The 23442-nt window shown below is 33.7% G+C and overlaps 1 protein-coding gene across 2 annotated transcripts in view; it reads right to left on the bottom strand.

Annotated features, from left to right (window-relative positions):
• The window catches only part of Shprh (SNF2 histone linker PHD RING helicase), a 94245-nt gene that overhangs the window by 19283 nt on the left and 51520 nt on the right, over positions 1–23442 (bottom strand). For both annotated transcript variants that reach the window (XM_078018954.1, XM_078018953.1), the window contains 5 exons: positions 22956–23144; positions 6621–6713; positions 5845–5931; positions 4892–5070; positions 586–666 (listed from right to left, as the gene is read on the bottom strand). In XM_078018954.1, coding sequence (XP_077875080.1) covers positions 586–666; positions 4892–5070; positions 5845–5931; positions 6621–6713; positions 22956–23144 — 629 coding nt within the window. The remainder of the gene's footprint in view (positions 1–585; positions 667–4891; positions 5071–5844; positions 5932–6620; positions 6714–22955; positions 23145–23442) is intronic.

Raw genomic sequence — 23442 nt, 5'->3', positions numbered from 1 at the left:
AGTTTATTTGCTATGCAAAGTACCTTTAGGGAAACAATCCATTCTAAAATGTAATACTTCTTCTTGGGTGTCTTTCAATCCTACCTACTTCACAGGAATTACAAGGGTATTGGTTTGTTTTAGAATGGATTAAAAGAAAAATTAAGGTATAAATACTAGGAAGTTTAATGCTTTCAAAACATTATCAGTAGCCAAGTTTTTGAATTCAGATATTCCTATCTGCATGTGACCAACAAGTATGAGATAGTATCTTACAAGTATCTGTGTAAAACAAATTTAGTTTTACATAGATCAGATTAAGTCTTGCTTAAACAAGACATAATGATTATTTCATTTAAAAAGTAATCCAATGTGACAAACAAAAGTCACATGGTTTAAATATTTTTAGAAATGACAACCTACTAATAAAATGAACCAAATACAAAATGTCCAAAAGAATTGATTGGGGAATACTGAATGTAAACTGTTATTTCTTGCTCTAAAAATAATATGTTTACATCTTTTATTGTCATCTAAGTGAAGACATTCCAAACACATACTCAATAAACAGGAAAATTTCCCCCATCTACTTAAATTGTTACTTACCTTCTTTCAGCAGTTTTCAGCATTGCCTGCATTCTTTCTTCTATTGTTGCTTTAATTAAGAATCTGTGTACAATAGTAGGTCTAGAAGGTACATAACAATTGTAAGTTTAAAAACATCTTAAAAATAATCAGTAGAAACTGACTTTATATATCACATGCTATATTCTCTGGTCAGTTGGTGCCCACTTGTGGCAGGTACTCATCAATGTGCTGGGTATGTGTGGGTGGGTAGGGAGCAGTTCAGCAATGAATATACCAACTATTGATCTCTGGGAATGAGGCCAGTAAGCAAAGGAGGAAGAAGAAGAGAATAGAAGAAATGATGTATACATGCTTAGTCCTAGGGAAGAGAATGTTTGGAAAAATCTTAAAATACTCAAGGGACCAAGAGAAGCCTAGCATGGCCAAAATATATTATAAATGGGGGGGCAGAGGTGGAAATGAGGTTGGAGAAGCATGTAAGAGGCTAGAGCATACTGGGTCTCGCCAGATATTACCAGGAACTAGATTTTATTGTGTGTATGATGGGAAGTGCTCAGAGGGTTTAATGTATGCTTTGATTTACATTAGACTGTACTGTAGAAATCCCTTTGGCTGCTATGGAGGCAGAGAAGCCAGTTAAGAAGTTCTGTAGTCTTTCAGATAGGATGGATGGTAAGAGAGGGTGGCTGTACTATGGTTTTATCAGTGGAGATAGTAAACAGTCAGTAGACTTAGAATATCCTTTGATAAAGTTGACAAGACTTAAATCATAATTTGCATGAAATATGAAGAGAGAAATACATAAGAGACCTAGAGTTTTTTGTCCAAATAACTGGATTACAGTACCACGTTACAAGAAGAGGAAGGCTGGTGGATGGGAGTGCATTTTGTTTTGTTCTTGTTAATCTTGAGAGACCTATTAGACAGGGATCCTAGGGGAGGTATAGAGTACATAGGGACATGTACTGAGAACTAAATATATAAAGTTGAACCACAAGTTAAAAGGGGCAAAGCTGAACCACAAGTTAAAAGGGGGCATTTCTGGGTTGAAGACTATAAGTTTAAAAGTCATTCATCTACGAATAAATGCTACTGAAAGCCCCAGGACTGGAAGAATTCATCTCAGAGCAAGGAGGAGGTTGTCAATAATGTTATGAGCCTCATTTCAGTAATATTAGGGACAAAAAGTTAAATAGGGTAAAAAAAAAAAAAAAGGGAGATTAAAGAGGTAGAGGTAGAATGTAGAGGACAGTTTTTTATTTTTTAAAAGATGAATAATATTATGACATATTTAGATGGTGATACATAACAAGAAAAAAATCCTTAAAAATATGAAAAGAAATGGGATCCAGAATGAGGGCCTGGCTTTTGGAAGAAAAGGGACACTTCTTCCCTATAATTAAAGGACAGGCATACCCTGCACCTTCCTGTCTATTGTTAGAGATGACTATCCATGCTTCTATGTAAGACCCTTGTCCAGCCTTCAGTGTTTGCTCCTGTTATCCTCTTGTCTACTTACGGACATTGATCCAACATTCTTTCCTATCTCTTGCTTGCCTAGTTTTTCTATCCCTAGTAAAAGTATTCTATTATTTCTCTCATTCAAAAGGAAAAGAAAAAAAATCCCTTGTTTTCATTCTCTTCCTTTTCTCTGCTCTTTACTGTAGCAAAACTCTTCAAAATCATAGTCCTACAAGATACATAGAAGCAGCGTTGTTGTAGTGAAAGCATGATCTGTGGGAGAAGCATGATCTGAGGCAGAAGTGCTGTGCCTACATCTGCCACCATTTTTTTCCAAGCAATGTGACCATGGGCAAGATATACAAGTGCTTGTCAAATTAAAATAACACAAAAATCCCATTCTTCTTTATAGGCAGTCACCTATACTACTACACTGAAACTTTTGATCTCCATCTTGCTAAAACTAATGATCAAACCCCAATGACAAGATTCCTTATCTTACTTGACATTTTGAAAACCTATGAGAGCTGATCTTGTTCTTTTCCTAGGTTTGATTTTTACCTGTTGCCTTTGCTGGTCCCTGCCTTTCCTTCTACTAGAGCCTTTTAACTTTGGTTTGCCAAAGTTTGTGGTCCTCTTCTCTATATTCACTCCCTAGGTACTCCTAATCAGTCTCATGACTTAAAAATACCACTATATACTGTTGATTTCCAAATATGTATCTCTAGTTCAGACTTGTCTTTCAAATTCTGGACCTGTATATCCAAGAATAGAATAGAAATCTCCACTTGGATGTTTAATAAAAATCTCAAAACTTAAATCTAAAGTAGACTTCTCTTCTTCCCCTATCAAACCTGCTCTACCCCAATAGTCTTCCCAAACTTAGCAGAAGGCTTTTCATCCTTCTGATTGTCTAGGCCAAAGTCCATGGTGTTACACTTGACTTTCTCACTTCCCATCTACAGCATGTCCACAAATACCATCAGTTCTACTCTCAAAATATAACCAAAGCCTGACCACATGCACTGCTGCCACCATGGTCAGGACACCTTTGACTGTCACCAGGATTACTGCAATGATCTCTACTGCTTTCCCCACTTCTCCCCTGGTCTGAATATAGCACTTGGAATGATTCTTTCAAATCTTAAGTTAGATCATGTCACTCTTCTGTTCAAAGCCATCCAATAGCTCTCTATCTAACAAAGGGTAAAAGTAAGGTCCTTATAGTGGCCTCCTGGGCCCAATATTCTCTTCCCCACAAGCCTTCTGACTTCACCTCCTACTTCTCTCTGCCTGGCTACTTCAGCAACTTTACTCCTTGATATTCCCCAAGCATATAAGGCACACTCCCGACACAGTCTTCACAGAGTATGCTTTCTGCCTGAAAATTCTTCCTAAATATATCTGCATAATGAACTTTCTCATTTCTTTTAAGTCTTTACTCAAATGCTATCTTCTAATGAAGCACTTAATCTTCCTTACCCTGCTCTACTTTTCTTGGTCCTAACACAGTATACGTTTACTTATTATGCTTATTGTTTACCAGTTGTCTCTCAACCAACTCCTAAGCCCTTTACAACTAGAATATAAGTTTCATTAGGGCATCTCAAGTGTTAGACAGTGCTTGGCAAATAGAAAGTGCTCAATAAAAATCTACTAAATAGCTGGGTTTGATGGTGTATGCTTGCAATCCCAGGGACTTGGAAGTTTGTATCTTCATGGTAAAGTGCCCTGAGTTTAAGTCCACTACCAAAAAATAAAAAATTTAAAGTCTATTGAATGAAGTATGTGGGGATTGATGTAGGCAGATTGTTCTAGCTGATGACGGACTTCTAATCTGACTAAGATCATCATCAGCAGAGGAGGAAGTTATAGAAGACTGAAGGCAGGCTCCTCAGGGGTCTGATGTAACATTAGTTACTCGGTAAATACTTATTATTCAATGAGTTCTTGGTAAGGATATGTATTTTTTTAAACATTCAATACATGTAATATCCAGAAGTTTATCTAGGAGGCCTTATCAAACATAAACATTCATTCTGATATTTGAGAAGATGTAATACATACCAACCACATGATATTTCCTATTAGATTTGTTTTGGGTCCGAAACTAAATGTAATTATCTTTGAGTTGAACCAGGGTGATGTCTTGTCTTAGGGTAAGAATTTAAAAAGGAGCCATCTGTTTTCAGTCATGCATGAGTTGTGTCTTCTCTTAAACATAGGCTAATTTAGACAATCAAAAATCAATTCATCTCAAAGTCAAGATGGATACCTTCAACACTGCAGCTGTTGTTATGTATTCCTAATAAATAAGCTTTTTAAATGAAATGACCAGGTTTCTGTTGGAGGGATGAAAGAAATCTAGAATTCAGGGGTTGCTGCTTGAAGGAAGAATGGTTGGAAATTTCATATCCTTTGGTCACACAGTAATGCTTAATAATAAAATAAGGAAATACAGGCTGAGCAATGCTAATCAAAAAATCCAAAACTTCTTACACAGACATGGTACTTTAAGTGTAAATTTCTACACCTGACCTCAGTGATGGATTGTAGTTAAAACCCAGGCATACTATACATAGCATATAAAATCACCTTTATACTATGTATATGAGGTGAAATATAAATGAATTTCATGTTTAGACTTAGGTCCTATCCCTAAGAAATCTCATTATGTATATGGAAATATTCCTAAATCTTAAAAAAATCTGAAATACTTGTGGTATCATACATTTTCAAATAAGAGATACTCAATCTGTGATTAAAAATAATTAGGCTATAATGAACATAAATGAAGAATTTAAATGCCGCTTTGGTATCTGAGACCTGAGGCAAAGTGATTGAAACTAATTTTAGTTCTTACTTTGTCTGTCCAATTCGGTGCACCCTCCCTATGGCCTGAAGCTCATGGGCAGGGTTCAATATGGGCTCCACCAAAAGAACATGAGTTGCTTCAATGATAGTTAATCCATTAGAACCTGTATGCAGAGGCAGCAGCAAAATATTGATTTGGGGATCACGTTTAAATGCTGAAAGGTTCTCCTAAAAAAGAAAGGTACATTTTAATTTTAGCTGGATCAGGTAAAATAAGAGCAGTATGTTATAGCTCAGTTAAAAATGCTAATGGTATCCATTAGGTCACTATGACACTTAAGAACTAACAAATTTAAATGTAAAATCACCAATTTTAGGAAATAGAAACTTGTTGCTTATCTACTTATAAGGAAAAGCATCATGTAACCTTTCTTGTTCTTTACAAAATATAGTGGAATCACAAGATAAAGAATGTAATGTATGTAAATTAAACTGTATGAGTTTATAGGAAAAAGAGAGAAGGAAAGTAAAAAATATGCAAGAGTGAATGTGAAACAGAGGCATGAATCTAATAAATTTTCATTTGGTTTTGTGTATGTGTGTATCTCGAGGTATGTCATTGTGCTAAGTGTGATATCAGGACAATGTTAACCATATGTAGTTTTGCCTGATATAGAATCTGCAAAAATTAATTCCAGGGCATAAGGCCCCATTCAAAAGGCATATCATAGGCAATCTTTTCCCATATTAAAGAAAGGACTTCAAGTAAGAAGATCTATACAGAGATCCTTTGAGGAGTATAACTGAAAATAGACAGTGAAGAGACATAAAATACCTTTATTTTCTCTACTTTGCTTTAAAATTCTAATTCATAATTAATCAAACCTCAAATCTGCTTATGAAACTTATATGACATATGACAAAAAATGTTAGTAATTTAATAGCAACTTTAGTTTACAACTGAATGTACTTTTTAAAAGCAGGAGTAACATCTTGACATACCTGAAATGTCTTCACACGACTGATTTGTGCAAATTCTATGTTGTTGTCAGTGAGAGCTTTTGAAATAATATCTAATACATCTTGCCACTGAAACACAGGAAACGTATGAAAATTGGTATTTACACGGAGCTTTCAAAGAGGATCTGAGAGAGGATTAAAGCACAGTAACTTTTATACCTCAAAGTGATCAAAAACAAAATCTTCAAGTGCACTACCATTAATATTATTTAGTTCTATCATGAAATTAAACTATATATATGTTATATATATATGTACAAACACACTTTTTTTGTATAAAATGCTGGCTGAAAGGATAAAAAACACAAGGGTCTCTAAAAATTAATTAAGATAAATAACAGAAAATAAATATGGAATGTTTAATGGATGTAATTACTTATCTCCTCAAAATGAAAATTTCCCAAAAATAAAAACTAGAACTTTATAGTCTGTAGATTACTTTAATTTGCTTTTTCTTAATTTGTGAAATAAGATTTTCAAGATTATGGGTTTCAATTTTTAAAATGTTCAAATAAGAAAATCTCCAAATGAAATTAACATAAAATCATAAAATGTTATTATAAGAATGGCACTGTGAAGAAGCATCAGATTTCTCTAGAAACAATTCTACCTTAAGGATATGGGGAAAAAAAGTCTAACAATAAAACTAAATCTTAACTAAATTATATTAGACATTACACATTAGTTTTCAGATATAAATGGATCAGAAAAAGAAAACCAGTCTGAGTTAATATTGAGGGTGAAAATGTTGATTATACCGTGGAGAAAACAAGTGCTTTAGCTCCTGGGTCTCTAAGCTGTATTTTCATCAGAGTTCTGACCACAGCTTCCACTTTTGTAGAATGGCTGCCCTTTGAATAAAAATAAGAAAACACATCACAATCAAATAAAATCTAGTTAAAAGAATAGAAAGGAAAATCATAAAAAATACTGTTTATTTGCAAAACTATGTATGTATCAAAACCAAAACAGGTACATATGTTTACTATTTTTTATTTTGTGTTTGCTGGAAATTTTCTTTAGTTTCAAATTGTAGAAGTCATGAAATTTACATCCAGAGAGAACTGAATATAAAGGCACACCAGAGAGTCATGCAGTGATATGACACTAAAGATATTTTAGTAAGATTTTTTAGTTAGGCAATTTGGTTTTAGAGTTATAAAATTTTGCCACATTAGATAAACAGTTTATATTAAAAATGTTCTTCACTTAAGTCTCTTATTCCAGATATTATGGATTAGAACTGTTACAAATATAAGAAATCCAAATTCTAATGCTAGCTAGCAAACAGGGAAGAAGCCAACAAAGAAAGAATATTTTCTTGCATGAACAAGCATAAAAAGAGAGATACAAATTATGTTTACTTAAACTGAAGCAAATTCATACAAAGTTAACCATGTAAAAGTGCTTTTTTGCATCTTTCATAACCATTCTACCATAAAAAGATAAAAATGAGAAAAAAATGATTAAAAGTAGACAAATAAGAATAGGATGAAACTACAAGTGTTTCTATAGTTCTGAGAAAGTTTTCCTCTTAGAGTTTGACAAAGATTAAAGGCATGGGGTTTCAAATTAGGCATATCTAAGTTTCAACCCACAAGTTATATGGGTTCTAACCTTCCTAAACCTTCTTTTCCTTATCTGACAAGGATGATAATTTTATCTATTTCCAAAACTGGTTTGACAATTCCATGAAAAACCACACACAGTTTTCAGCCTAACACCTGGCAAAGAATAAACACTCAATAATTTTTATCTTTTTGAAATCATAATACAAGACTATGACCTAGAATATACCATAGGGGGGCAGATGTAACCAAAAAGAAGCAAACATATTTCCATAGCAACATTAGCCCTCTCCTAAATACCTTCATTTTTTTTTTTTTTTTTTTTTTGAGTACAGGGGATTGAACCCAGGGGCACTTGGCTACTGAGTCACATCCCTAGTCCTATTTTGTATTTTATTTAGAGACAGGATCTCACTGAGTTGCTTAGTGCCTCACTAACTGCTGAGGTTGGCTTTGAACTCATGAACCTCCTGCCTCAACCTCCTGAGCTGCTGAGATTACAGTTGAGTGCCATTGAACCAAGCCTCAATATGTTTTCGAATGGAAAAATACTTAAAGGCCAATAAATAAATAAATAAATAAATAAATAAATAAATAAATGTACCTACACATATGTTGAAAAAATTTATGTGTGTGTGTGCGTGTATGTTTAAAGTTTTAAAGTTCTACTAATTTTAAGTTGGCAAGATAGAATCATGGAAAATGTTTTAAAATCTTCATGCTAAAATCACAATTTTACATTTATTTCTCTAGATATACAAAAAATAATTTTTTATAAGCAACATTCCAAACTGGTGTGTTAAATCCTTGTAGGAAAAGACTAATACATTCTCTTTTTATGGAAGTTTACTGGGTTCAGTGGTAGCTCTCAGTAATTCCTTCCAAGTGCAATAGTTCTCAACCACTTGAGCCCAGGCTAGTTACTTCTCATTATAAAAGAAGAATGATAAGAAAGCTTAGAAATTAAAAGTTCTGCTTGGCAGAGAGCTACACAAGAAGTGAAATGAACTTATACCCTCTTCTTTCCAAATGGACAAAAAGTGGTCACTGAAAGAGAGAACAATAAAGAAAGAAGCTGTGGACTGTATGTATCTATGGCTCTTGGTTTGATTATGCACACCCTGCACAACTTTTGAAAACAAAGCCGGCAAAATGCATAGTCTTTATGCTAGGCTAATGTGTTCCGTTAACTCCCCTCAAGGTGAAAGATTTCATATTTTAGACTAGTTGACATTTACATTATAAATTATCATAAAAATGTTGGTTCAAATTTTAAGATGGTACATTAAAAAATCACTGCCTATTTTTTAAAATATGAACTCATAATTTGTTGTTAAATGAAAATGCTGTTGACAACACAGAAACAACATGGAACACATACCATAGTAACAAAACTGAATAGCAGTTAAGATAAAAACCTGATTTCTATCTGTTTTGCTAAATATATTACAAGCACTTTTTGGATCATTTTTTATAAGTTACAATAAAGCAATATGTATTATTGAGCAAATAAGCAAACAGAAATTTACAGGATAAAATATTTTTTATGTGTAACTTTCTTTAAACACTATTAAGGATCTGACAATTATCTTTCTAGATTCTATGCATTTTAGAAACCTACATTAAAATGCACTATACTTCACAAATATTTTTAAATATATTTGCAACATGGTCCTTTTATTTAACATTGTATCTAGCAACTGTGTTATACAGGACCCATATATTTACCTTACTTTGACAGCTGCATGATATTCCAGTGTACAAAATTTATAAATATTTGCTCACTGACACATAATTACATTGTTCATATTGTACTTTGCTATTACAAACAACACTTCAGTGGCTATGCTTTTATTTCAACTTTAGGTGCATGTATGAAAATTCTTGTAGGAATTTAATGCTGGTTAAAAGATAAAGAACTTTTTAGATATTTGGATTCTAAAAGATTTCCTATCAATCTGTCCTCTGAAAATAGTAAAACTTTTTTTTTTTTTTTTTTAATTTGTACCAGGACTGAACACAGTGAGCCACATTGGCAGCCCTTTTTAATATTTTTTATTTTGAGACAGGGTCTAAGTTGTTTAGTGCCTCACTTTTGCTGAGACTGGCTTTGAACTTGCAATCCTCTTGCCTCAGTATCCCAAGCTGCTAGGCTTACAGATGTGCACTACCATGCCTACCTGAAAATACTACAATTTTAAGCTATCAATAGTTCAATGTGCTTGCTTCTTCCAATATTTATTAAAGTTTAATTTTTTTGCCAATCTGATAGGTGAAATGAGGAAGCAAATTTGTATTTAGTCTGCATTTCCCTGAGAGTAAGTATGAATATCATCTGCTGGGCAGTTAGAATTCCTTCTCTATAAATTGTATATTCATATACTTTAATTTTAAAAATTGTATTATCTTTTGCTACTGATATTCAGATCTTCATATAATGTAGATGTTAAACTTATATTGTACATGTTTTCCTACTACTTCATTCACCCACAGTTCACATTTATCTGTGTTAAAAGCAATGATACAAGCAAAAGTGTTAAACTGATACATTATTCAAGCTATGGTAACTCACAAAATGCTCGATGAATGACATTTGAATTTAACACTATTATTTCTTAAGTATTTTATTGAAATTTTTTTTTTTTGGCTAGACTTCCAAATTAGTCTTTTGTTGTTGTTGTTGTTACTGGATTTAACCCAGGTGTGCTTAACCACTGAGCTACTTCCCCAGCCCTTTTTATTATTTTTTAAATTTTGAGACAGGGTCTCACCAAGTTGCTTAGGACCTTGATAAGTTGCTGAGACTGGCTCTAAACTTTCAATCCTCCTATCTCAGTCTCCCAAGCCACTGGGATTACAGGTATATGCCACTGCACTCAGCTGAATTATTCTTTCATAAGGGAAAGGTGAGAGATTTTATTTGGAGAAGAATAGCATTTTTCTCAATTAATTGTTTCACCATGGTTCTACATAATATATAATTTATTATTCATACCTCAAAGTATGAAAAAAAAATCAAATGGCATTTACTTTTATATCACTCAGAGCTTACCCTGGAACTCTGTAAATAGTATACAATCAGTTCATTTAATGCAAAAAACCCTAATGTTTATATTTAGGCTTTTAAATTCCAAATATGTTAAGTAAAACCATTTAAAAACAAAATAAAATAAAAGGGGATCAGAATACAATTTGAAACTTCTAACATATTTTTCATTTTTTAAACAATATGCAAATCAAACCTTGCAATTAGTCTCAACATATTAGGTACACAATAAACGGTACCTCAAAACTATACAGGCAATTTATGACAAACTCACAGTTAACATCACATTCAATGGTGAAAAACTGAAAGCTTTTTTTCTAAGATCAAATCTTGCTTTCCCGCTCATAAAAGCTGACAAGAACAGCCATGAAGGAAAACCATTTGACTTAACACAAAGCAGGCTCTATGGAGGATTTTGTTAGATATTTTTAATGAAACCACTGGAACTAGTATTAAAAAAGGCCAACAATTGGAGAGGTATTAACCATCTTACTCACATTTATCAATGCTGATTTTTTTTCACCTATCAGCAGCTATAGTAGAGGTCAACAAAGTCAGCAAACTTGTGGGGTTTTATTTCTAATCTTTAGAATCATAAATCCTTATCCATAACCAATATTGAAAGGACAATGTTTGGTCTACAAGCAGAGTCAATGAAAAGGAAGACTTTTTTCTATATTCATACCTATTCCCACATCACACAAGTCCCGTCTTCAAAATTTCAAGTAAGTTAGTTTGATTATTCAAATAGTCAATTCATTCAATAAAAACATTAAAAGGATCATTCACTATGATCAGGTGGGATTTATCCCTGGTATTCAATGATGATTCAACACAACACAAATCAAAAATATGATATACCATATTAACAGAGTAAAGAATTAAAAGCATATGATCACCTCAAGAGATGCAGGAAAAGTATGTGACAAAACTTAATGTCCTTTTATGACAAAACTCAACAGATTAGGTAGACAATAAACTGTACCTCAACACTATACAGGTCATATATGACAAACCCACAGATAACATCATATTCAATGGTGAAAAATTGAAAGCTTTTTTTCTAAGATCAAGAACAAGACAAGGATTCCCATTCTTATAATTTCTTTAAACATAATACTAGAAGTCGTAGGAAGGGCAATTGGGTTAGTGCTATGGTTTAGATATGAGGTGTTCCCAGAAAGTTCATGTGTTAGAAAATGCAAGAAAATTCAAATTAAATAATGTAAAATGATTGCAATATAAGAGCTTTAACCTAATTGGTGCATTAATCTGCTGATAGGGATTAACTGGGTAGTAATTGTAGGCAGGTAAGGTGTGGCTAGAAAAGGTGGAACATTGGGGGCAACCCTCTGGGATATATATTATGTTCCTAGTGAGTGAGGCCCTTTCTCTGCTTCTTGATTGCCACGTCCTATTTGGTTTCCTCCACCCTGCCCTTCTGCCCTGATATTCTGCCTCATCTTGGGCATAGAGCAGTGTACATAGCTGGCTATCTATGGACTGGAATCTCAGGAACTGTGAGCACCAAGTAAAAATTTCCTCCTCTAAAATTGTTCTCTTCAGGTCTTTTGGTGACAGTGGTGAAAAAGTTGACTAAAACAGTGACAGTGAGGTAAGAGAAAGAAATAAATGATATCTTAATAGGAAAGGATGAAGTGAAACTAACTATCTTTGCTGATAAAGCAATTTTACCCATAGAAAACTCTAAAGACTGTACTATAAAAACTGACAAATGAATTCACTAATGTTGAAGGATACAAAAACAACACAAAAATCAGTAGTGTTTTCTATAGGTAAACAATAAACTACCTGAAGAAAATCTCATTTATAATTTCACAAAAATTAAAATATATAGGGATAAATTTTTATCAAGAAGGTGAAAGTCTGTACATTGAAAACTAAAACAATGATGAAACCACAAAAGATCTAAACAGCCAACACAATTATGGGTAAAAAGAACAAAGCTAGAGGTATCACATTCCCTCATTTTAAAACACATTACAAAGCTAGAGTAATCAAAACAGTAAGGTACTGACATTAAAAATAGCCACAATGACCAATGGAATAGGAAAACCTAGAAATAACCCCCACCCACAAACACACACAGTCAGTTGATCTTTAACAAGGACAATCCGTTCACTTACAGTTCTGGGAAAACTCATTATCCACATGCAAAAAAATGGGCCTTTATCTCACCCCATTCTTAAGAATCAACTCGGAATGGATTAAACAACTTAAATGTAAGTTCTGAAACTGCAAAGCTACTAGAAAAAAAATTGCAGGGAAAAGCCTTATTAACACTGATCATAGCAAAGTTGTTTTGATATGATCTGAAAAGCACAGGCAACAAAACAAACATAGATCAATGGGAATTCATTACATGAAAAAGATTCTGCACAATAAATAAAATAAATTAACAGGGTAATGAGACAATCTGTGAAACAGGAGAAAATGTTTGCTAACCATATACCCGATAAGGGGTTAATATCCAAAATATATAAGAAACTCAAACAACTAAATAGCAAGAAAGAATACAATTTAAAAAGAACCAAGAAACTGAAAAGACATTTTTAAAAGAAGACATACAAATGGGTAGCAGATTATGAAAAGGGCTCACTAACACTAACCATTAGGGAAATGGAAGTTAAAATCATAATGACTATCACCTTGAGGATGGCTAGCATCAATAAACAAGAGAAAACTAGTGGGGGTGAGAATGTAGAGAAAAAGGCCCTTGTACAATATTGGTGACATTGTAAATTAGTATAGCCATTAACAGAAAATGAGATGAATGTCCCTAAAAAATTAATAACAGAACTACCAAGTTCTAGAAATTCCACTTCTGGGTATATATCCAAAGGAAATGAAATCAGTATGTCAAGGAGATACTGCACTCCTATATTCACTGCAGTGTTAGTCACAATGTTGCAGGATTATTCAGAATAGCCAAGAAATGGAATCAACTTAAATGTTTATCAACTGATAGAAAGAAAAATGTGACATCTACACAGAATGGAATACTATTTAACCTTAATAAAGAAGGAAATTCTGTCATTTGCATCAACGTGGGTGAACCAGGGAGAGTGGGAATCATTGGAAAATTGTTAAGTAAAGGATATAAGGATTTTAAGCAGAAAGAATCTGTTTTTGAGATAATATTACACAATATGGTGAATAAAGTAAGTAAAAATGTATTATTGAAAACTGCTAAGAGGATAGATTTTAAGTGTTCTCACTACAAAACAAAAGTATGAGAGGTAATATTATATCATAAGCTTAACTTAATCATTCTACAATGTCTACATATATGAAAACATCATTGTATACCATAAAGGTTTTCACTTGTCAGTTAAAAAAAGAACTACATCATACAGTACATATGATGAAAAGATAACTTTCTTATCTGCAAATACATGCAGTCTACTGCTTGTTATAGAATATGAGGAAAACCTAAAAAGGATTATACTGCTGCTTTGACCTGAAAGCATTTAAATGGATGCTTTATTAACTGTCTTAATGAATAATATACACATTCTACTACTCTTTTTAATATTTCCATCTCAAATATGTAAATGAACTTGGACTCAAATCTTCCAGTTTCAGAGATTATTAAATGTGGTCACTGCTATGGATTATTTGTTTTGTTAAAAAATGTTAAAACAGGAAAAAGTGGATGGGTTATATGTAGATAAGCTGGATAGAAAAAGAGATTAGGATGAATAAACATGCAAGGTGTTAAGAGTTTGATATTATCAAGACAAATAAATTAGTAGCTTCAGTCCAACTGAGCTTATTTTTTAGAAATAGCAGTAAACATACAGGTGCAAAGTTAGTCTGGAATGATATGCATTAGGAGTAGTGAGCATGGGAATAAAAATCCCATGAAACTGCTAGATCAGTTTTAAACATACTAGGCGGATAAAGCTGCATTTAATTATAAGTACCTCTGTCCCCTTCTGAAGCTCTTGTTCCTTTCCTCATTCTACCCCTTTTTCATCAATCTCTTCAGTTTTCCCAGGTATATATGCAACAACCCTAAATTTGTTCAATTCTTGGTTCTTTTCCATGTTTCTGAAACATCAATGGCCAAGATCCAGCTCTGGAAAGAAGATATAACATCTGTTTCCAGCCTTTAGTTGACTGTCATTTTTCTCTCTGGTGCATTAAGGTCAACTACAGAACTGGATAACAAAGCACGACCACTCAGCTCAAGCCTGTTGTTTTTACTGTTTTTCCAATCAAGAGAAAAAGCCAGCACCCAAAACATTAATTTAACAATGAAGAAGTGAACTGTAGTCTTTAACTTTCTGGAAAATAAAGTACAAAGTTAAAAACTTTAGACTTTGTGGTAGCAAGTTAAGGCACTTAAATATATGGGTGATACTATTACCACTAAAGGTCAATAAACAATTTTTCTTATGAAGTTCAGACTAGAAGTCATCTAGTAGCACAGATAAAGGTCCAGAAATGCTGTGAAACTTCCTAGCTATTCTAGGAACTAACTTAATTTTATTACAGAGTTAAATCTGATTGGAAAAGTGTGCTGGGTAATCAGTTACAGGATCCAGCTGCAAAATTCTGAGAATTAAATGATATAAGAAAATGGAAAGAAAATTCAGTTTTATTTCTTTGCCTTGTATTTAGTAGAGTTAAATAATTCTAGTAATAAAGCAATCAAAAAAAGTATGCAATTTAGAATTTGATCATTTTCTCCCCTTCAAGATAAGACTATTTACCAATGGAATATTAGAGTAAGCGGTGCCTTTCATTTCCTGAAGTCTTATTACTGGAAAAAAGGGAGGAAACAATACTATTAAAAATATTTCAGTACAGTGTAGAAAGATACACTATTGTTGGCTTCATTCTATTTCCTTCACATCCATGTCCTATCTGCTGAGATCCATTACTTAAGGGAAGAAAACAAAGAGGACAGATAGATCTCCCTGCTGCAGCATTAACAGTTACTTGCATTTAACTTATATAACAAATAAACTGTGCTCTGTGACGGGAAGGCTTTGTATTTTTCTTTAATGACTTTACAATAAAAGTGAGTATTTACGGCACAATTTAAAACAAGCCATGCCAATACATAACCCTGAATCAGGAAGTTGTTGCCAATATATTTCTTTGTCTATCACCAGTATAGTCCTCCTTCTTCCTATGTCACCTTCTATTTTTTTCTATTTACCTAATCTGTTCACATCTTTCTGTCACTCCTTTTTCTGTGCAGTGTGTCTGTGGATTCCCATGGTCTTGCTAAGTTCTATTTGAAGAGTTAAGGGCTAAGGTGGCTGCTGAATCCTGAAGAACATTAAGTCAACATAATGGAGATGATGAATGTACTTAGTCCTATTTTTTTTATCAAACAGAAGAACATTTATGCTTAGAGACTACGTCAACAGTCAAGCCATATCTTTGGAGCTTTTATATATATTATATATCCATAGATTTATATTTCCTATATATGAAATAAACACACTAAAACATGAAACACTTCTAGTGAAGTCTTACAGTAGGGGGGCTGTCAGTCACTTAGCACTGTAAAGTGAAAGCCAAATGAATTCACTTTCAGAAGTGTTAAGAACTTGAAAATTTGTTATTCACATGCTCATTATGGTAAATTTCTCGATGCAGTATAGCATAATGAAAAAGGGAATTATAGAAAATTTCATGGGTAATAGTGTCAAATAAAGTCAACAGAGAAATGAAGGAAGCTAGTTAGAAAAATAATTAGAGGGGCTGGGGATGTGGCTCAAGCGGTAGCACGCTTGCCTGGTATGCATGTGACCCAGGTTCGATCCTCAGCACCACATACCAACAAAGATGTTGTGTCCGCCGAGAACTAAAAAATAAATATTAAAAATTCTCTCTCTCTCTCCTCTCTCACTCTCTCTTTAAAAAAAAAAAGAAAAATAATTAGAAGTTACAATGAGATTCTTTTTTGAAAGGCAAAGTTTAAATAATGTAAAATTTGTATTACATTATTTTCTGCATTATTTCTTTCATTTTACTTGGTTCTATTATAAGTAGTACTTATATAGTAATATTGTACACACTGTTTACCATTTTTTTCCAAATGGAAAACACATGTGTAGTTAAAGTGTGACTATTTATATGCATTACAATGTAAAAGTGATACTATAAAAATTAAGATGTAGTGAAGAGAAGGATTGAAGAAGAAATATATACTGATTTCTTCATACTTTAAAGTGAAAAGTCCACAGATTATACCTAAAGCTAGTACTTCAAGAAAAAATTTACATAAATCACTAAAAGTGATATAAATGGTCCCTAGAATTCAAAACAGAAACTGTTCACAGTGATAAGGTAAAAAAGGGAGAATGGAGAACATTATTTTCCATGGTGTGACGTTCTGTATTATTCTGAAGTAATTTATTTTTTCTTTTTGGTGAAATTATTCCTATTAAAAAATAAATAACAACCTTTTCTTCTACTTTTATTTCTTACAGTTAAATAAGAATTTTAGGGAGATGAAAGGAAGGACTGTAATTCTGGGACTTTTAACTTAAACTTCAAGGATACCAACAGAATATTATCACAAGTGAACTAGTCCTGCAAATCATGTCGTCACTCAGTGCTGTACCTGTAATGCCTCTTAATGCCCTAGGGTCAAGTGCATGCCTAGTCTATACAACCTGCCACAGATGAGGAGTTTCAGCTTTGTTAGAGGTGGGACAATCACATCTGAAACAGAGCACAGATAATAACCTTCCAGTTACTAGTTGGAATAACTTTTGCAATATTTTAATTATTTTTATTACAAAAATCAAAGGTCTGGAGACTAGAGACTTCGAAGATTTCACAAAACTGAGAAACATCACTTTAACGAAGACAGATTCACACAATTTCCCTTCCCCACCTCCCCAGTAAAGAGAATGACATTCTCTAATAGGTAATATGAGCATCATAGGATTGTACTGGTGAAAGGTAATATATTTTTCTTTGGTTTTCCTTAGTGGTTTTAAATTTGCAAATAACCTGGATGTTACTATTATTGTTCAGAATAGAGTTCCTATTTTGATTATTTTCCGACTTTCATTGAAATAAAGCTACCTCTTGGGGGGAAAGTTGTGTATTGTTGTGGCTGTATCTACTTTCTCCTGGATGAAACTTCTTATGCCGTAAGAATCATATCCATTATGGAGTCAGGTTTTTCACTGGCAAGATTATTTGTATGAAACCTAGCCAAACACAGGACACAGAGAACATGCCACGTGGGGTATATGTTCTGCCAAGAGACCTACTTCAGCATCCAAAATGCCTGGCAGTTGTCAGAACTTGCAAGGGGAATTTTGTTTACTTTGTGAAATGCCCAGTAGGTTCCAAAGGTCACTTAGGAATATTGTCATACTAATGGTTAGGAAAGACAGGTTCTTTAAGTGAAATGTATTCACCAAAGGAACATTTTTGATCTCAATATTTATTTTATTTCTGGTCAATCAATAAAATTCCTTACATTGTGAAATTTCTAATTTCCAAAAATACCATTAGGAAAACAAAAGGAATACTACTTAAAATTATTTAAAAAAAATTTTTTTTAGTTGTCAATGGACCTTTATTTTATTTTATTTATCTATCTATATGTGGTGCTGAGAATTGAACCCAGTGCCTCACACATGCTAGGCAAGCACTCTACCACTGAGCTATGACCCTAGCCCTAATACTGTTTATTGTCTCCAAATATCTTTTACCCGATGTCAACTATATGATTATGCACTGTATGTGATATCATATCGCTTGTTATGTCCAAGAATCTTGACAGGAATACTTATTGTAAAATAAATATTTCAAATAAAACAAAAATTTCAATGAAATAAAAAAAATTACTTCTTAGTTTATTGAATTTCAGGAATATGGTAATTAACAATAGTATAAACGAAAAATACCCTTATTTAGGTTTTGGAAGAGTCTGAACCAATAGTTCTAAAATGTGAAAATACTGCCTTAATTATTTATATAGTTTCGTGTTTATTTTACATACATAATCACTTCTTCCTCAACTTTAAGAGTGATGACCATTTAATGAAGAAGTTTCAGAAAGAAGAGTGAGGCGAAGTCTGAAAATACAATAAACAGATGCTTCAAGGAGAAAGTGACAGACAGTAGGGCAGAAATGTGACAGAAGTCAGAGGAGGTGACAGCAGATGGCAGAAGTGGCAGACATGAATGGTGATAGAACAGGCAACAAGCAGCAAACACAAACGTGGTGAAAAGCAATGTGAAAAAGTGGAGGAGGGATAAAACTTGTTTGCATAATGGTACAACATTCAGTGATGCATTAATAAAAAGGAAATGAAAGTACATATCCATCTATGACAAGAGGGAAATTATTAAATCTAGTATAAACTCTAAATCTTCTATTTTTTTTTTTAGTAAGATGCTTCTATTAATTCATGTGTTCACTAATACCCAGAAAAGACAGGAAGAAGTGAGAGCACAAGAAGTAGATTTCAACACTCATATCCCTGTCCCAACAGGACAACAAATATAACTGTCCTGATCTCTTCTGGGTGTCTAGGAAACCTGCCACAAGTGAACAGGTGTTTGGGTTTGATGGGCTCAGTGACTCAGTTCAGAGGCTGTGATGTTTACTGGTAGATATAGCAATTACTTCCTCAAACTCAGTGAATCCTGACACAGCAGTTCTGCTTCATGCTAGTTCCTTGAACTGTGATGAAAGTTCACCACCTAAAGGTGAACTGCTGCTTCTTAGCCATGAAAGCCATCTGAGGCCCTTGGGATGCCTGCAGCCAGCTGAAGAGACAGAAAAGAAAGACAGAGCTGAGACAGATTATCTTTAGGGGAAGGAAAGAAAAGAAAACTATAGGAGTGGGAAGAAAGTGGTAGGGGGGACTGGGCAGGAGAGTAGTTCTATGTGTGGTGAATGGGACAAACGTACCACCAAAGGCCAAAGGGCTGATCAGTGGATTCTTCACTCTGAAACTCTTTGTCATGTGCCTTAAAAATACACACTTATCTAGGCGGTTCACAGAGAACAGGACTAGATGATTCTGAATTCATAATCCTCTCATTTAAATATAAAACTTGCCCATGTGGTTTTTCCCTATTGTTCTCCAGTTCCCCCTGCTTATTTACCTCTTTTACACCCTGTTCTGTTTCTATCCCTGAACCTTTTGTTGGTGCCCCATGGAACCTGTGCTTTAAGATCAACAAACTTTCTCATCTTTGATACCATTTACTACTGAACACTTTCATTCGCTGAAGAACTCTGGTGCCTAACTTATAATCTTCAGCTCTCTGAACTCTAGATATTATATACTATATACTTGGGTTGTAACCCATCCAACATCCAAGTCTCACCACTTTATTTTCTAGATCCCCCCCCCCCCCGTTTTTTCCCTTTACCTCACTTGGGTCACTTACTTCCACTATCACATTCATGGTACTTAATACCCGTTCTCTCTGAAATGACTAATTCAACCCTCCCCTCCTCAGATAAGGACTCCTACCCTAGTAGTTTTTTTTTTTTTATTCAACAGCTTAACCTATGGCTGTTACCTGACTTCAATGAGATCTCTGCCTTCTCTCTTATATATCAACACACTCCCTATCTTTTTTCTTTTTCTGGGGTACCAGGGATAGAACCCAGGGGCATTCAACCACTGAGCCATATCCCCAACCCTATTTTGTATTTTATTTAAAGACAAACTCTCACCGAGTTGCTTAGTGCTTCACTTTTGCTGAGGCTGGCTTTGAACTTGTAGTTCTCCTGCCTCAGCCTCCCAACCCACTGGAATTACAGGTATGTGCCACTGTGCCTGGCCACTACCTATCTTTTCACAAAACTTATACTACACATTATTTTTTTTCTATCTTCAGCCTTCTTTTTTTTTAAAACTGAAGATTAAACATGCTGAAAAATATTTAACAAACAAAAGAAATATGTTTGCTTACAATTCTTACAGCTAAATGTATAAAATAGTGGGCATTTTCTCTTTCCATTTATTTACCTCCTGTTCATTCGTCAATCTCTCCCCATCTGCCCCTCACCATATTGAGCTCTTTTAGAAATCACCAATGACCAATCTCCACTAGCTTTTTAAATCCATATTACAAGCAGATGATCCATTTTCATTACCATTGGACACAGGTGATCTCTTTACTGAAGCAGTGTGTTCCTGAGGTCTCTATAAATAGCACACACTCTGGGATTGCCTGTGTCTCTATTTCTTGTTCAGGCTTTTTTTTTTCAGACTTTCATCTCTTTATTCATATTTTATTTATTTGTTTTTAGTATTAGGTATTGAATCCAGGGATGATTCCCCACTGAGCCACATTCCTAGACCTTTTTGAGATAAGAAGTATCTTGCTAAATTGCTTAAAGTCTCACTAAATTGCCGAGATTGGCCTTGAACTTGCAATCCTCTAGCCTCAGCCTCCCAAGCCTCTGAGATTATGTGCCACCACATTCCATTCAAACTTCAGCTTCAACATTAGAAACCTCAAATACAATGTGTCTAAATACCTTATCAGAAACTATAACTTTAGTCACCTATTTTTCACATGAGCAACTGGGGGATCATTTATTAAATTTCTTTCTTTACTAATGCCTACAACATTCTATTTTACTAACTAACTTTAAGTATCTCTTGAATATACTTATTTTTCTCTATGTCCACTACCATCAACCCATTGAAATCACCAATATGACTACTGTGACTTCATAAACTGGTGTCCCTCAATTTTTCCTACTCTAATCTTTTCTTTCCCTGATAGTCTATTTTCCATATTCAGCAAGAAGGATCCCTTAAAAATCTAAATACAATCATTATACTTTCTTACTTGTAACATTTAATGGCTTTATATGGAAATAAAATTCTCAAACCTTCAAATGATCTTTCAATGCCTCGCCCTGCTTGGGCCATTCAAATTTTCATTCTTGTTTTCTGCACTGCAGTCTTTAGTTTATTCGAGTCATTCTTTTCTCAGGTCTTTTCATATATATTGTGTGTGTGTGTGTGTATGCACGCACGAGCACATTTTTTTTTTTTTCTATTCGGGAGTCTCCTCCCCATAAGATCACTCCCTACCTCTTCCAATGTTAGCTAATCCATTTATACTGTATCATTTATCATTTGCTTAAGTTATTCCCCCAGAAAAGCCAGATTTGCTTTTCTTTTTTAGTGTTTATCACAAGTGTAATACATGAATAATCTGTTTTAATGTCAGTGCTTCTTGCCCCAACTCAAACCTTCCCCCATACTGCCAAACTGTTAAATCCATGAGAGCAGCAACACCATCTGTTTTATTCATGCATGTAATACTGCATCTGTAAGGTCCAGCACACTGCATGGCATGCAGTATGTATCTAATAAATATGTGTAGAATGAATAAATAAATGAAGGAATAAAAATTTTATTCCAACCCTGGGATTCTGTTTATTCCAACACAGTAAAGAGAACTGTTAATGATAGTTTCAGGTTTTACACAAATAGAAGTAGGGAAAAAATAACAACAAAAACAACAAAAAAGAAACCCCAGGAATTAAAAATTGTTTAATTCAATTGTAGTTTTCTTAGGAGGGAGCACTCTTAAGAACTGGCTAACTCCTGGCAGTAAAGTTCAATTTGTAATTAACTATTCACAAAACACATCCTCAAAAATCAGTGAGAAGAGAGTATCAAGAACCTTGAAGAAGAAATTAATGAACAAAATTTAACTTCTTGCTAGAGTTAGTTCCAGCATTCTCTAAACTAATCCTTGAGGCTCATATTCCTCGGTTTATTTACAAATTGATTTGCCCTTTGTCCAAGTTAGAAAAAAACTGAAAAAGTATACTTTATAAAAACACGGAACAAAATGTCTAGTAAAGGTTTTTCATTAAATAAGCATTCTACAAAGAAAGTTCAATTACAGATTCTGTTTGTATCTCAAATTAATAATTTATAAAAAATATTCTGAAGGAAGAATGAGAAAAAATTAGGAAAATAAAGTCAAATTTTGGTTGTACTCTGAAATATCCATCCATGGTGTTTAAAAACATACTATATCTTTCCCATAGCAACAGTTGCCATCAATAACAAATCTATTTTTTCCTTTAATGTGGTTGAGCACATGCTTTTTTTTTTTTTCTGGTATCCACAGTTAAATAAAAGAATGAAGAAAAAAACCTTCTTTGAATAAATTTCAAATTTAACCAGAGTTCTATCTCATATGTAGCGAATGGAAATAGTGTAGATAAAATAGGGAACTGGAATTCTTGTCTGCCATAGTGGGTGTGACGACTACTGCTAACCATGTTTTAATAAGTATTGTTGTGTTCCTTCCACAACAAAAATGTAGGTGGCAAAGCTGAAGTTTTAGGCAGTAGATTTATGGATAACAGTGGTTTCTACATATCCACCACACTCTGATTTTAATGCTCACCTTGATCAGATATTGATTCATATTCTATTGCTCTAACTATGCTTCCACGTGCTCTTGACCTACGTTACCTTCACAGGGATGTCCTCTTCTTGGCTTGCTTGCTCAGAGGTAAAGACATAGGAAATTTCTTTGTGAGATGTGTTCTGGCGGCAGATGGCACATTTAATGGAGCTTCTGTGAGACCCCACGCTGTATTGTTCAATAATAATAGAAATGCATTCATTACAGAAACAGTGTCCACAAGTTAGTACTGCCCACTAAAACAGAAAACACACAAAAAAGCCTTCGTAAGATGCTATTAAACATGTTTCCAATCTATAAATACAACAAATGAAGTGACTCATGATTTTGCTTCCTAAATATTCTACAATATTAACATTCTATAAATATAAAATCCAAGTTGTACTTTAAAATTAATTATTTTTTTGTCACAAGGGAGTAAGCTTTTATACTGTTTAGTTCTACTGACCCTAGTCAATTACCATTATTTTGTAATAAACTGGTACTCATTTCAGATTTAGAAAAAATGCAAATTATTCTTACCCAATCTAACAG

This window comes from Ictidomys tridecemlineatus, chromosome 8, assembly GCF_052094955.1.
Source record: "Ictidomys tridecemlineatus isolate mIctTri1 chromosome 8, mIctTri1.hap1, whole genome shotgun sequence".
Classification (NCBI taxonomy): Eukaryota; Metazoa; Chordata; class Mammalia; order Rodentia; family Sciuridae; genus Ictidomys; species Ictidomys tridecemlineatus.
This window is presented reverse-complemented; position numbering and strand designations above follow the sequence as displayed.